The sequence below is a fragment of the Mycteria americana genome, chromosome 7 (genome assembly GCF_035582795.1).
Source record: "Mycteria americana isolate JAX WOST 10 ecotype Jacksonville Zoo and Gardens chromosome 7, USCA_MyAme_1.0, whole genome shotgun sequence".
In the NCBI taxonomy this organism is placed as follows: Eukaryota; Metazoa; Chordata; class Aves; order Ciconiiformes; family Ciconiidae; genus Mycteria; species Mycteria americana.
Window position 1 is genome coordinate 58003617 of NC_134371.1, and position 14242 is coordinate 58017858.

General features: G+C 39.9%; 1 protein-coding gene across 6 annotated transcripts in view; it reads left to right on the top strand.

Moving 5' to 3' along the window:
- The window catches only part of ST3GAL3 (ST3 beta-galactoside alpha-2,3-sialyltransferase 3), a 190788-nt gene that overhangs the window by 63448 nt on the left and 113098 nt on the right, over positions 1-14242 (top strand). For all 6 annotated transcript variants that reach the window (XM_075508606.1, XM_075508602.1, XM_075508603.1 and 3 more), the window contains one exon: positions 8007-8099. In XM_075508606.1, the coding sequence (XP_075364721.1) occupies positions 8007-8099 (93 nt within the window). The remainder of the gene's footprint in view (positions 1-8006; positions 8100-14242) is intronic.

Genomic DNA, 14242 nt, shown 5'->3' on the forward strand with positions numbered 1-14242 from the left:
CCTCTCTGGGCAGCCTGTTCCAATGCTTGACCACCCTTTCAGTAAATAAATTTTTCCTAATATCCAAGCTAAACCTCTCCTGACGCAACTTGAGGCCATTTCCTCTCGTCCTATCACTTGTTACCTGGGAGAAGAGACCGACCCCCACCTCTCTACAACCTCCTTTCAGGTAGTTGTAGAGAGTGATAAGGTCTCCCCTCAGCCTCCTTTTCTCCAGGCTAAACAACCCCAGTTCCCTCAGCCGCTCCTCATCAGACTTGTGCTCCAGACCCTTCACCAGCTTCGTTGCCCTTCTCTGGACACGCTCCAGCACCTCAATGTCTCTCTTGTAGTGAGGGGCCCAAAACTGAACACAGCATTTGAGGTGCGGCCTCACCAGTGCCGAGTACAGGGGCACGATCACTTCCCTAGTCCTGCTGGCCACGCTATTTCTGATACAAGCCAGGATGCCATTGGCCTTCTTGGCCACCTGGGCACACTGCTGGCTCATATTCAGGTGGCTGTTGACCAACACCCCCAGGTCCTTCTCTGCTGGGCAGCTTTCCAGCCACTCTTTGCCAAGCCTGTAGTGTTGCATGGGGTTGTTGTGACCCAAGTGCAGGACCCAACATTTGGCCATGTTGAACCTCATACAATTGACCTCGACCCATTGATCCAGCCTGTCCAGGTCCCTCTGTAGAGCCTTCCTACCCTCAAGCAGATCAACACTCCCGCCCAGTTTGGTGTCATCTGCAAACTTACTGAGGGTGCACTCGATCCCCTCATCCAGATCATTGATAAAGATCTTAAACAAGACTGGCCCCAGTACTGAGCCCTGGGGAGCACCGCTTGTGACCGGCTGCCAACTGGATTTAACTCCATTCACCACAACTCTCTGGGCTTGGCCATCCAGCCAGTTTTTTGCCCAGCAAAGAGTACACCCGCCTAAGCTGTGAGCTGCCAGCTTCTCCAGGAGAATGCTGCGGGAGACAGTGTCAGAGGCTTTACAGGAAGTAAAGGAAGGAAGTAGGAGCCTCATGCCTTTTTTGTGGATGGAAACCTCTTCAGTGTGTTTGTGCAAAGACGTCGTTTCACAAAGGGTGAATGGCATTGCCAGTGTCAGTGGTCTTCAGCTGTCAGTGCCCCTCTGCCTACCATGCACTTCCCAAAGGGTAGCATTGACTTCGCATCCTGTCTTCATTCAGGGCTATGGAGGTGGGTCATGGGTTTTGGTGGAATGTCTTTAAAACTTTGTTTTCCTGGCCCAGTTTAATGTAGCCTAATCTTCTTCAGCTGGTGTTCTTGAGTAGTCCAAATAAATAAAAGTATGTGTTGATTATCTTTGCTGTTAAGAAATTAATTTCATGAGAAGCCACAAGTCTTGGTGGAGAAGCAGAACAGGACATTTTTTTTAGCATGCATCATATCTTTTTAGAAGGAGGGATTTGGGCCATCTCTCCTCGTATTCAGTCATACAACCTCCTTGAGGAATTTGCTTACATACTGAAGTAACGTTTGAAAATATTTACATCTATTTAGCTGGCTATAGTGTGATAGATGCATTTCCTGTCTCTTTCAGTGTAAGCATTCTGCTTTTCATCTTCTTTCTATCTCCTCATTCCTGTATTTTGTTTGTTTAGTTTTTCCTCAGCTGGAACTAGAAAAATAGCAAATATCACATGAGCAGGCCGTGTAATTCTGTGAATCAAAGTTTGGAAACTTCTAACAGAGCTGTAATCAGAGTTCCCTAAACTTCTGTCTCAGTGTTTCCTAACCCCTGCTGCACTCCTGTGGAACATGGAGCTCCAGCCATGTACCAAGAGGAGGGTTCATCAGCTCATCTTCTTTCCATAGTGTCTCGCACTCAGGGAGATTCCACCTGTCAAAATGATGTGATGATCATGACTCTACTTATAAAGTCAAATGTGCAAATATGTTTTTTTCAGTCCCTTGCTGTTACTGGTGTATGGGAATTGACTACTATATAGGTGAAGGCTCCTGTTGTTGTTAATGATGTCTGTTGTTAATGACTTCTCTTCCTCTGACTGAATAGCAGTAACTGAAGGAGAGTAAAAGAGCTGCATCACCAGACCTGCTAAAGGTGTCCTCCCATGCTTTTAAGTGAACTGGTACTATTTGCTGTGAGGCTGACGGTCTGTAATGAAGGGGAGAGCTGCTGGGGCACTTACTTTCTCATCCGTCTCTTTAATAGAAGTCCCTGACAGTTGGGAAGGGAGGGCTGGTTTATGGTTTCGTTTCAGGGTTTTCCCCCCTCAAATGGAATTTGTTGCTTTACAAGCTTATGAGATATTATGAAAAAAGCATACTGAGAACTGGAAGCTGTCTATTTATTAGACTGTAATTGATGTATAAAACAAACACCATTCAAAGATCTGTGACCTTTTGATATTAATTAAAATATAAACAAATGTACACCCTAGCCACTCTGATTATGTCTTCATTAGTGTCTTGTTTGGAGCAGTCCTGCAATTTTCACAGAATCACAGAATCGTATAGGTTGGAAACGACCTTTAAGATCATCAAGTCCAACCATAAACCTAACACTGCCAAGACCACCACTACACCATGTCCCTAAGCACCTCATCCAAACGTCTTTTAAATACTTCCAAGGATGGCGACTCAACCCCTTCCCTGGGCAGCCTGTTCCAATGCTTGACAACCCTTTCAGTGAAGAAAAATTTCCTAATATCCCATCTAAACCTTCCCTGGTGCAACTTGAGGCCATTTCCTCTCGTCCTATCACTTGTTACCTGGGAGAAGAGACCGACCCCCACCTCTCTACAACCTCCTTTCAGGTAGTTGTAGAGAGCAATAAGGTCTCCCCTCAGCCTCCTTTTCTCCAGGCTAAACAACCCCAGTTCCCTCAGCTGCTCCTCATCAGACTTGTGCTCTAGACCCTACCTTTTGAAGCAAACCCCATAGTTGTTTCTTACCATATGCTGTTGAGTTCATAAACTGTTTTTGAAATGTAGCCCCGGGCTTATGTGGGGGAAACTAAACTGAAAGCTTTATTCTAGGAGTCTACAAAATGCAACAGTATTTAATTGGGGACATAAGAGTCCAAACTAAAACTTTGCCTTTTGGCCAACATGGAGCCATGTATGTATGTGATGGATACATGTGGCCCAGGGAATCTGATTGGAGTCCTAACTAAAATAAAATACCCTGAATCACAGAATCATAGAATAGTTTGGGTTGTAAGGGACCTTTAAAGGCCATCTAGTCTACCCCCCCTGCAGTGAGCAGGGACATCTTTGTCCAGATCAGGTTGCTCAGAGCCCCATCCAGCCTGACCTTGAATGTTTCCAGGGATGGGGAATCTTGTGTGGTGTAGATTTGAGGTCTCAGCATTAACTGCTTTGATTTAGTGATCTGCCTTTTTTTGATCTGCCAAATTACTTGCTAATATTATTTACTTATAACTTCATAATAACCACTATGTTTTATGTGCCTTTCATTTCATGTTCTCATCACGTCTCCTATTCATTCTTCAGGTATCACGACATACACTTTGTAGAGCTCCTGTGTAGGTATAAGACTCCAGTTATTTTGGACCAAAGAGAAAGAAACCCCAAGGCCAGAGAACTCCTTTGCCTTGTTTCAGAAATGTATCAGTACATATATTTTGTGTGCAAGAGTAACAGCAAGAGAAATCAGTCCTCAAATAAGATGATCTCAAGGACATGAAGTTTTTAAGTTTTTACAGTCCACAATGTAATTTCGTGTGGAAGGCAAAGAGGCAAAATCTGTCTCTTAAAGTAGATTTTGTAATATTCAATTACGTGAGCTTAGTTGCGGACATTTTTTTTTAGTAATCCAAACACTGAGTTTGTATTAGTAATTTCTTTTTTTTTAAATGGATTTAGATTCCAGTCCTATGAGGATGACATGCTGTCCCTGATCAAGACATGATGAAGGAATTAACCATGGTGACGTTTCCATATTTGAGATTAAAAGAAGACGCACATCTGCCAAATGCAAGCAGAAGGAAAAATCTTGTTACTATTTCTAAATCCTCTGAAAGCAGCTAGATTTTTAACTTATCCAAATTGTGAAATTTTGTTAAGATTGATATCCACGTAACAGTGTAGAGAAGCACAGAAAATCTTAAGAATTCAGGGTGTGTGCTAGTCTTATAGGAGAAAAGTCAGAAAAAAAAGCAAGAGTGCATTTTCTTTTTAGTGGAATAAGCTAATTACTTCCCTTTAACTTCACACTCATGCAGGCACTTGTTTAAAAACTGCAGATGTTTACAGTTACTGACTATGAATTATTTCCCTTATTTATTCTGGATAAATTTATTATGTTACAGGGTTTTTCCTGCACAAAATCTGAGCAAAATTTAAGGGTCTGCTGTGTCATCTAATTATATCCTTTCTGCTTTCTCCACTAGCTCTTTAACCACCTCAACCCAACTGGTGCTTGCACTTGAACTAGGAGCATGAGAATCAGGAGCTGGAATAATGTGCTTGGACCTGGAGGATGTAGAGGAGATCAGCACCTTTGTGCCATAACAGTCACGATAGTCCTGGCCGGCTTACCGCAGCAGCTTTCTGTGTGATCGGGATAGCCTTGGGTTCCAGGCACAGTAGTGCAGCTAGGGAGATGAAGCTATTTACTAGAAAAGCACTAAGAAAGAAATATTGTTTGGTTTGGTGCATAGTTCTTGACCCATCTGTTGTAAGCAGCATTCAGGGTTATAAAACAAGAATCAAACATAAGCTCTTGAATGCCGTGCACCATGTTTTGGTAATTTGTCAGGCGGCCTTTGCAGAGTGTACTTTCAGTAATAGCGCTTCTTCCATTTGGAAATAAGAAACATAATCAAAGAAGCAGCAATATATGCAGCAGTGTAATAAGTACACTGTCATCAGATATGAAGGAGATAGTTATTCATACACTTCAGTTCTGTACACATTTGCGTCACAGAACTGTGTACCTACTAACAGCAGTGTGATTTTACAAAGCTGGATTTGTTTGAAAAATGTATAGTTCTCTATGGGACAGTTCATGCAGTATGTTTTGCAGTCCCAATTTATGGAAGAGCAATCTCTGCGAGATCTGTGAATCTTGCAGAAAAAACCACAAAGCAAATGTATACATCTAAACTGATGTTAGCTTGGATAGCTTCATGTGGTAGCAGAATGGTAGACAGCAAGGCTGTATCCAGCCTTACTCTAAATGCTCTGCTTTGAGTTACACCTAATGTAGGCTTATCGTTATGAGCATGCTGGCAACGACAGTGTGTAATGTGTAATCTGAAGAAATCAAACAAATAAAATGTGTCCCTAGATGGATTTAAAATGTAGAGTGCCCATTTCTAGTTTTCTGTAGCCTGATGGCTCAATACATGGCTAGAAGAAAGGAGATGAGCAAATGTTGAATGATAGGAGATGGCAGCTGTAATTGGCTTACGAGAATTGTTCTGCCTCTGGCACTCTGGATCATGAACTTCATCACATCCAAGAAATGTTAACAGCTTGGCCCCGCGGGCTTTAGCAGCTCTGAGTATCTTTGTGGGTTTTGTAATTGACAGCTCCACCATCAGTATGCGGCTCTGATTGGCATTCTGTGCGACTCAAATGCATGAGGGTTTCAGCCTACTATTCTTCTGCGGAAACACCATGATGGGCATCTGAGTGACATTTTAATTTGATAATGAAAGCGCCATTAAATCAGAAAAGAGAAAAATGCCTGTGTTTGTGGCACAAGATATTTTGTGTGACCACTGAGGTCATTTGAGAAAGGCCTGCTGTTGAAATAGTTATACAAGTTTGCCAGCAATGACTCACTACCGTGGTGGCTGCAGATAAATTCCAGTTGCTTTCTACTTGTTTTTGAAGATTTTGGTATTAGGGGTTTCTGTATGTTGCTTAAACAATAAAAAACCAGCAACACTTAAGTTTGCTTGATAAAGATTAAGATTTTCCACATGTCTTCATATCTGAAATGCTGCAACAGTCTGTATACCCTGCTGTCCCTTTTGACTGTGGCAGAAGGGGATATATTTTAGCACCATTAAAACCTTCTGTTTTGTCAGCAACAGGCCTTTCCTTCCTGTGCCTATTTCTAAAGAGATCCTGACTGGAGTCAGAACACAAATATGCGGTGCAAGTCTTCAGGATTCAAACTTCTAGATGCTCACGTCTTAGATGCTTTTTCATCTCTCTCATTTAGAGATATGTAATTATAATATCACCTATGCAAACCGAACTCGTGGATTGGGGTTGTGCTAGACAATGTTACACCTGTATCTATCTCTCTATGTCTATATAATATATTTAGAGAAATCTAAACTTTGCTGTAAGTAACTGACAGTGTAAATAGTCAAATGTATTGTTCTGCCATCCTATAGATGAGGAATTGCGATAGTAAAATATCACGTTTTGACCAGAACTATGCAGGAAATCTGTGGCAGAATTAGAATTGGGTCCATGTTCTTAAGCTTTTTTCTGGTGCTTTTCATCTGCAAAGGTCTTAAGAAATTAAATACTTACAGTGACTTTTTATTTTCTCCAGTTTATTTCCTCTTCCAGCTGTTGAAGGTTTAGATTTTTATTCAGCAGAAATAGATTTTATTCTTTGAGAACTATAGTTTTAGGAGGTTTTGTACTGTATGCAGCTAATTGTAAAATTAACTGTCCATCTATTGATCACACAGTTGGAACTGGCTAGTGATCTCTTGGGAAGTGACCCCAGGACCAGTACAAGAAGGATAGTTACTACCAGTTCAGCATGGAGTTACTGTCACTCAGATAGGTAATTTTGCCAGCCAGGGTTCTGTTTGCACCACTGCTCGCAATCCCTCCAGGACCTTGCCTTCAGCTCAGGGGTCCACTCACTTGAAACCCTCTGAATCCATGCTCATTACGTTTAGCAGTAGTTTGCTAGCCGAGTGATATTGGTGATGTACATGTTGGTGATGCCTGGAAAAGAAAGCATGGTTGTGATAATAATGGGCTCTTCAAAATTATTTTTGTGGATCTACTCTGCGGATCTGTACTGTCATCTTCATTTGACTCCTACTGTTGACCTGTAGGAAAAAAACTTTTCATTACTTGCCTACTGCTAACAAAATGGTGTAGCAAATACAATATTATCGATCAACTCTTTGCAGTAGTTAACACTTGCAACTTCTACAGAATGTTGAGCATGTAACTGTAAATGCATTTTTTTGAAGGAATATTAAAATAATTCTCATACGATGACTGACATTAAGGTATCTAATGTTACTTTGAAAGCACAAGTGAGTTAACCCTTGTAATGTTTTTGTGACATGGATGAATGTAAAAATTTTGCAGGTGGTGAATAGGGACACAAATAAATTAAGTGTTTTTTCTAGGTCACTCAGTAGATCTATGGTAAAAGTATGTAGTGGACTTACGTGTCTTTTCTTGAGTTGCTAATCTTGTTTCTGTACAAAAACTAAATGGAAAAACACCCAATATTCTGAATTTGGCCCCAAAATCACTAGGCAAGTTGAATTAAGACATATCTCAACAGGACAACAGCAACATCATCTGTTCCAAATGCTGAAAGCATGCATCCCTTGATGATAGCCTGTCAGAACTGCTTGGCAGTTTGTTTCAAATGCTTGAAAGGTATCTTCTAAATAATATTCTAAATAATACTTTTCTATAATTTTAACTTTGATCATACTTTAGAAAAATAGCCAAAGCAAAGTGCTGTTTATTTTTTTTCCTTTTGAAGGGTTGAAGTCTAAAATGATATCTTGATATTTTTCTTCCATGAGCTTTACCTTCCTAGGTACGAAAATCTTTCAGTAAAACTAGTGGTTTAGTGGTATTTCAGATATCTATAACCCTATCCTTTGTTTGTTGTTCTCCTGTGATGCTATATTGCAACAAATAAATGCCCATCGGTGTTTGCTATTATTCCTCACAGCTGTTTTTCAGAAAATCTGTAAAGAAAAAAAAAAACTCGGATGATTGCAAAAGCCAGTTTGTAGCCAGGAGGGTCCTGACTCTCTACTTATTTTTTCACAGGCCTCCAGAATTGGCATCAAAGTATGCAAATTTCTCTGAGGGAGCGTGCAAGCCTGGTTATGCATCAGCGCTCATGACTGTCATCTTCCCAAAGTAAGTAATTACTTTACTGGGTTTTTTTTTCCCCTTTTCCCTTGATGACTTCTCATCCTTCAAGGTGGGTGATCTGCAGAGATTGTCTTGAAAAGCGTCATTACTCTGTCACTTAATTGGTTCAAGGGGAGACCGGTGCAGAAATTCTGGGCTGTTTGAGTGGTCAGTGGCTTAGTTGATTTCAGTCTGACTAGGAGCTTGCTCAAAGAGTAGCGAGTTCTGCGTGTTGAATAATAAAACAAATTACATTGTCAGTGCATGGTACAGATGTGTGGTCAAGCTCACTGCTGGTACCAGATGATGCAATCCTTAGGAAGCTTTGGTCATGAAGCGACAGATTAAGTTATCTGGAGTAGTAAAGTGTGGTCTTTTTTTTTACTTGGGAGAACAGGGTAAAGCATCCCTCAGGTGCCTGGAGGCTTTGCAATAGTGTTTTCCAAAGAGTCTAAGACACGTTACTAACGAGTTGTGCATCTTACTGTGTTGAGAAGTTATTGTTAGCTGAAGTGTTACTAGTTTCTTCAGAATTTGTTTCCCTCTGAAAGGGTGGAAAGTTGCAGTACTGTTTGATAGAGGTCTGATAGAGGTGCAGTACCGTCTGAGGAATTACATTCCTCAGAAATGAGGAATGTAATCATAACAGACCAACCAAAACTTACCTTTAAATTTGGCTTATGGCTTTCTCTAATGTGCCGTGTGTCTTCTGCATTTCAAGGAGTTTGTAGAATTGCTGGAAGACAGTTCAGAAGAGATTGGCAAGAACATTATACTGTTGAGGCTCAAGGATCTCAGTTTGGTTCATCAAATGGAAAATTTGACTGAATGGTTATTTGACTTTTGTATAAGCTTCTAATACATGTGGAAGAGATCCTCTAGTGCAGTGACCTCTTTGGCAAAAAGAGGTGGTGGACTTTTTTAACACGAGTGGTACTTTTCTAAAAGATACCTTTTATTTCTTTTGAGGAGGGAATTTCCATGACTTGCACATATAGAGGTTAAGTTGGGTGACCATGGCCTTCAGGCCAAGTGTGAAACTGGTGGTATCTTCTTTCTTTCTTTCTTTTTATTGGCAAACATGGTATCTGCAAACTTTAAAAATTAAAAATAAAAATCTGACATTGCCTTGTAACCAGCAGATACTACAGCCAGGCCTTAAAAACAAAACACTAAGTGCTGAGACTATGTTTTCCATCACCAGTATAAATCAAACAATTATCAGTATTATCTTCTGAGTGAATTTTGGAACTCTGGTTAGAATATAAATAAATACTAGAACTGAAGGTAGATACGTTATCATCCTCTTCTTTTAAGAACTTTCTGAGTGCTTTTAAATCTGTGTTTGTGTACATATTAAATATAAATAGTATAGAAAAAGAATATAATGTAATTTAACTGTGGTAAGATGTCTGAAGCTAAAGCCTTCCTTTCTTTAAATGGCTGAAACCTAACTGCCCTTTCCAAGGCACGGCTGTTGTTACATATTGATTCTGCAGAGAAAAATTATATACACTGAAGAAGGAAGACTGTTTAGTACAGTTATTAAGGCCAGAAAAATACCATTAATGGTCCCTTATCCTGATTTGTTTCATGGCACAGGACATGATGATTTCTTCCAGTAAATTCATCATGGATCACAGGCTAGTTAGCTTTATTTAAAGATTTCAGTTGATGGAGAATCTGGTAAAAATGTGCTACATTATTCCTATTGGTAAACTCATTATTGCAAAAATACTAATCTTATTTTAATGTTAAATTTATTTAAGACTTTGGCATCAAGAAGGAGTTTTTTTGCTTGCTAGAATCCAAAGTGTTAATTATTCTCTCCCTCGGCAGCTACTTACAGATCGCTGTTCAGTCACCTTCTCCCAGTAGCTAACTGCATTGAACTAATACCGTGCAAAGAGGTAGTAACTTGTCTCTAGTCTAACTAGGTGGTTGTTTTGTTCATACATTGAAAAATCGTATTTTTCAGCATCTCGCTGGGGATTTATGTTCAGTTGCTTCTGTAATATGAACCCTGAACCTTACTAAGGTTGACATTTTTTTCCAGGATGTCCTTTAATTCTTTATTAATTGAATTCAGTGTTGAACATGTCATTATTTTACCTAGGATTGGTGTAAGGATGGCTGACCAGTAGTTCTGCAAAGAATTCCGTGCTACACTTAAGATTCTTTCTCTTCTGAAACTTCTCTTGTACTCAAAGAACTATGCAAAGTTAATATTACCAAGCCAGGTATCATAATTTAATATATTTAGAACTCTTAAAGCTGAATCAGCTTGCCTCTTGATTTAAGAGTTTGAGCTGCATGCTTTCTGTTATTCTAGCTTTTGTTTTCAGTTGCTCATATCATTAGGAAAACATCATCTCTGCGGCTGACACTTTTCAGGCTTGGTCTTCACCATAAAATGTGTGGGTTTGTTGGGTTTTTTTTATTATTTGGATAAAGTTGGTTTGGCTGTTTTCAAGCATGAATAAAATGAATAAATGTTTTCCCATTCTAAAGGTTCCTGACTTTTTAGTGCAATTTTAAATGTAAATAGGCAAAATATGATGGAAATAGTTGAGATAGAATAAATATTTTTCAGAGGATGTAACTCTTCTTGGTAAGTGCTTCTTTATTGGTAAAAATGTGAGTTCAGACTTTACCAAGCATAAGCAAGCGCTAGACAGATTAAAGAGCAATGCCCTGAGAAATCTCAAAATGTGGTTGCTGGTAATGAAAGACTAAATTTTTTTTTTTATTATTAGTTCCTCAGTCGATCAGTTCTCATTCTAGCAATGCTTGATGCCTTCATCAATAATCCCAGCTGAAAAAAATCCTAGGTTAAGTGTGCAGATGATATGCTAATTGGAGAGTACTAAATAAAGGATTGGTTACTTTTAGAGAACAATCTGGATTGCCTGATTTAAATGGCCACAGTCCAACAAAATATATGTTAATACATCCAATATGAAATAAGACATCTGGGAGGAACAAATGCAGATTATACCTTCAAGATAGAAAAACTCTGTCTTGGAAACAGACACAGAGAAAATTTAATGTAATCTCAAAAAAATATCATAGCTGAAATGCTATTTCAGGTTCATATGTATACACATAAGTTGAGAAATTTTGTGTGTAGCACTGGTTTAAAATTAAAAACCCTCCAAAAACCCCACAACCCAAGACTTCTAGAATACTGTGTCCAGTTTTGATGGTGAAAGTCTGAGAAGGGAGTGGAAATAAGAGATTGAAGGAAAGCCACAAAAATGAAGAAGGACTGGCTTAAACAGTAAAGTAAACAAGGCTTCTAGAAACAAGTCATCTTTCTGAAGCAGGAGTTGTATCCAAATGAGGAGAATAGGAAAGAGCATTAGCTTTGGCAAGTTAAATATAAACCGTAATGAGGTAGGCCAAAAAAATGTTGAGGAACAATTTTATAAAGGCATAAAAAAAAAATAAAGCTTTTTGTCTAACTGTCAAAAGCAGAAAGCCCGGCAGAGATCCTAATGGGCTGATAGATGATCATAATATTACATGTGAGCTAAGGGAAGGTAAAGCTGTAGCAGGGAAGTTATTTGCATTGCTATTCACTGCAGAACAGTTCCCATGTGGAGCCTTCCTTTCTGGGGGACAGGCTGGGGGAAGCTGACAGAAGGTTGACGTTTTGGAGCAAATCGGCACAATGAATTGCTAGGAAAAGTTCTCACTTTGTGAAGAACTCGGTGGTGAAGTTGCTGAGTTACACACGGTTGTGTATAATCATTGCTTAAATTGGCCTTAGAATGGAAGAATGAAAGGCAGTAAACGTGTCAGGCTTTTCAAGAGGGGCCCATGGAGCGTTTGGGAAACTGGAAACTAATAGTGAATCTGGTTTCTGTATTAGGCACCTTGGTAGAAACTATAAAAAAAGAACATAGTTAGTGGTCGTTCAGAGGAACAAAGGCGATGGTAGAGAGGAGTCAAGTTGTCTTCTGCAGCAGCAAGTCCTGCCCTGTAAATCTGCTCATGTTTGAATGACTGGATGAGCATTTGGTAAAGGTGATTTAATTAATACATCTGGATTTCTTAAAAAACAAAAAAAACCAAAAAAACCCACAAAACCAAAAAACCCAACCAAACGCACCAACCAAACGCTTGGCATTGCAAAGACTTTTGGGAAATGAAACTGGTTTAATCCTGTAGTGGTTAGGTAGTGACTAAGTAACGATTGGAAACTGTATGGAAAAAAATAAGAAGATTAGACAGTACAGGGACGTTACCCCTGGAGTCCTCTGGAGAATGTGTGCTGGGATCTCTCCTGTTCCAAGTGCTCATAAACTATCTGGAACAGAGGGTGAATAATAAAGCACTGACACATTTTTCCAGGTAGCAAGACCAAAAGCTGACTGTGAGGAATGTCAGAGGGATCTCACAACGTTAAGTGATGGGGCAACAAAACAGCAGGCCAAATTCAGTTCTGCTAGATGTAAGGTAGTGTTTGTTGAGAAGATTGATCTGACAGCATACACGTAATGATGGACTCAGTTATGCCTTGCAAATCCGGAAAGAGATCTTGGAATTACTGTGAATGGTTCTGCAACTTATTGACCAGCGATGGTTAAAAGACCGTGGATGTATTCGGAGACAAATGCAGAAAACCCAAGAACACGTTATGCCACTGTATAAATGCCCCTTGCGCCTCCTTCTTCAATAACACATGTAATTCTCTTCAAGTAATTTTGAAATGGATCTAGAAGAATTAGGTATGTATAGTGGTAATAAAGAGTAAACAAAAACATTGAGCTATTTCCATGCTCAGAAAGATTGAATAGACTTAGACTTTCCAGTTTGAGGTAGAGCAAGCAGTGGGCAAATGGTGGTCACAAGTGTGTGTAAAATAGTGAATGGCATAGAGAAGGTGTTTAGGTGATTGCTTCTCTCAGTACAAGATTCAGAGGTATCAAATGGGAATATTGTGCACCAGGTTTAAAATAAAGGGAAGTGCTATTTCATGCTACTTCCAGTTACATTATTCTGAGAATGAGTTCCATAGTGGACAAAAGATTAACAAACAAACAAACAAACAAAAGAAGATTGACGGTCAGGTTATATTGACTGTAACGATTCAGAAACAGGCAAGGAAACCTTGAAGTTACAGAGCCTGGAACCTAAATGGATGTTGAGGGAAGATTGTAGCTTATATATACCCTGTTTCGTAGACTTTTTACTGAAATATCGGCCAATGGACACGGACATCGAGTATGAGGCTAAATGGACGTTTGTTCTAATCCATTGTGCCCATGCATGGGTTTTTGTTTTGTTTGGTTCTGGGTTTTTTAATTCTTATGCCTTAAGGGCAGACTGGCATAGCTTCAGAAAAACACCCTGTAGTCTGAATCGTGACAGTGGCTCCCCACCAAGGGAAATGGATGCGTGATCTCAGTACTGCATCTCAGTGTAGGAGCTGGCTAGCTGGCTGCATCTGCTGCTCATTGTAACCGAAGGAGTTAGCTAATTTTTCACTTTCCAGGGCAATATGATTCTGCCTCTTGCAAATCTCCCAGCAGTAGATAATGACTCAAAGTGCCTAAAGTAAGGTTACTGGTTTCGGAACGATACGAAGAAAATGACAAGCGTCTTTGGTAAAATGGCATCAGTAGGTCTTTGTTCAGTGAATTAGACTATTTTTAGTAGGTCTGAGGTCACCTACAAGTCTGGAGCTAATGCTTTGACCTTTTTGTAGAAGGCACTAACTTGTGTTTGCAGTGGTAACACTGCAGTCTCCTGCATGTCTGGCCTTACTGTGGAAATGCTGCTGCCTGTGTGCAGTTCTCTTTCTTTTTCTATGGCCTATTCTTTATCAAATGAGAAAGGAGACCTCTGCCCACGGTTTGCGGCTGACATGCCAGCCCGGGACAGTTCAGCTACTGACAACTTTCCAACCACAAGCTCTTGTAAGCTGGCAGCTAATACTAGAAATCAGAGGAGGCGGTAAATAGAGAGGGAATGTCTGCGGCCTGCAGACTTGTGAATCTGTGTTTGGTAAGAGAACGTGGGAAAGACGTATTTAAAGAAAGATAAAGAGTATCTGAAAAGATTTGAGAATAAGGGGGAACGGGGAAGTTCAACATACAACAAATCTATAGGTGTTGTGACCAAAATAGTGAATTTAACATTTG